The sequence below is a fragment of the Palaemon carinicauda genome, chromosome 6 (assembly GCF_036898095.1).
Source record: "Palaemon carinicauda isolate YSFRI2023 chromosome 6, ASM3689809v2, whole genome shotgun sequence".
Classification (NCBI taxonomy): Eukaryota; Metazoa; Arthropoda; class Malacostraca; order Decapoda; family Palaemonidae; genus Palaemon; species Palaemon carinicauda.
In genome coordinates, this window is record NC_090730.1 from 131,604,214 (window position 1) to 131,606,107 (window position 1,894).

The 1,894-nt window shown below is 45.9% G+C and overlaps 1 protein-coding gene across 1 annotated transcript; it reads left to right on the forward strand.

Annotated features, from left to right (window-relative positions):
• Positions 1 to 239: 239 nt before the first annotated feature.
• On the forward strand, positions 240 to 1,091 carry LOC137643243 (uncharacterized). The gene has a single exon (XM_068376085.1). The coding sequence runs from the start codon at positions 240 to 242 to the stop codon at positions 1,089 to 1,091; it is 852 nt and encodes a 283-aa protein (XP_068232186.1).
• Positions 1,092 to 1,894: the final 803 nt, after the last annotated feature.

Genomic DNA, 1,894 nt, shown 5'->3' on the forward strand with positions numbered 1-1,894 from the left:
CATATGGGTGTAATGCATGTCTTGAGCCTGGTGAGGTAGAAATTTTGGGTAATTAAGGGCCATGCAGCAGTACGACACGTGCTGAGTAGATGTGTCAGGTGTCACAGGGCACACGGAAAAGCCATCGAGCAGCTAATGGCCGATCTACCACCCGATCGTGTGGAGTCGGGGAAACCCCCATTTATCGCACCGGGGTGGACCTTTTTGTGCCATTCTTCGTAAAATGAGGCAGAGCACAGATGAAGCATTGGGGAGTTATATTAACTTGTTTGAACACGAGGGCCATACACTTGGAGGTGGCCTCGAATCTCACATCAGATTCATTCATTAGTGCCTTCAGGAGGTTTTTGGCTCGTCGTGGTCAGGTCAAGACAGTTAGATGCGACTGCGGCACTAATATTGTGGGATCGCGGAAAGTTCTCAACTCCAGTTATGAGTTCTTGGCAGGAAACAAGGTGCGCAATGAGTTGCTCAGGTGTGGGGTGGAATTTATTCTCAATCCTCCCAGCGCCTCACATTTTGGAGGAGCATGGGAGCGGTTGATAGGTACCGTGAGGAAGGTCTTAGATATAGTCTTGGGGACACAGCAATTGGATTATGAAGGGCTATGCACACTCTTTTGTGAAGTGGAGGCAACGGTTAACAGTAGACCCCTTACTGTCATCACCTCAGACATTAGAGACCCGGTTCCACTCACACCGAACAAGCTTTTAAACATGGGAGATTCGCCTGTAGGCTGCGACGTTGCAATAGGTGGCCATTCTAAGCAAAGATGGAAGCAGGTGCAGCATATGGCCGAGCAGTTCTGGGCCTGTTGGAAACGTGAGTATCTGTTGGGGTTACAGAAGCACCAGAAATGGCTCAAAGAGCGACGAAATGTCAGGGTGGGATACGTAGTCCTTATGGTCAAGGAGAATGAAGCGCGCTGCCATTGGCCATTGGCTAGAGTAGTGCAGACCAAAGTAGGGAAAGATGGTTTGGTGAGGACGGTGACTGTCAGGAGAGAGGGCAAGGAATACGACAGACCGCTGTCGAAGCTTGTTTTAATTTCAGAGGAGGAGACGGATCTAATGGGCGTTACAGAGCGATAAGGTGTTGAACCCCCTTGTGTTCAAGAGGTTTCAAAGGGGCGGGTGTAAACGCAGGGAAGTTTCACGCAGGGAAATTTCACTCAGGGAAATTTCACACAGGGAAATCTCCCTTTTCCCTGCGCAACTTTGAATGACTGTTCGTGGTAAATCCAAAATTTGTAATTAAATTTCGGTCACTAATAGAGGCGTACACGTTATAAAATAATAAGAAAATTGAAATGAGGAAGTTTCCGTCAGAAACAATAATTTTAGGGACACCTTTTATATGTTAGTAACAAAAGAAAACAAAAGAACCATCGGTCCATCTCCCGCCACCCCTCTGTCAAGCGCTTGGGAAAGCGGCAGGTGGGCCTTTCAAACAGTGTTAGGCGTCGGGAGCAGACGTGTTTGAGAGAATCCACATCGACGACTTTAAGATGGAATTATAATATAAGGTAAGCATCACAGTGTTCTGAGATTTAGAGACGAAAAAGGGTTGTCAGGGTTGCTGTTTATATAACAATAGCTATTAGGGTTGCTAATATGATGAAATATAGACACATGAAATAAAGTGAGGGGTTTGCTTGTGTTAACGGTGGCGTACCCTCGGTAGGGACTTGACCGCGGCCCATGAGGGGATAGAGCTGGACGGTCTTTGCAGTGGACACAAACAAAATTGTAAGTAAGAAATGTTATCAAGAGGTCTTTACAATTTAAGGAGGGAAAATAGAGCTCGTAAGGGATTAAGCTAAATAAAATATGCCACAGATCGAATAACTATTTAGTGAAATTCTCTCATGACTTAATGATGTCTATTAATGCTT

Excerpts from the sequence above, each read along its gene's own strand:
- LOC137643243 (XM_068376085.1), top strand. The coding sequence starts at position 240 with ATGAAGCATTGGGGAGTTATATTAACTTGTTTGAACACGAGGGCCATA.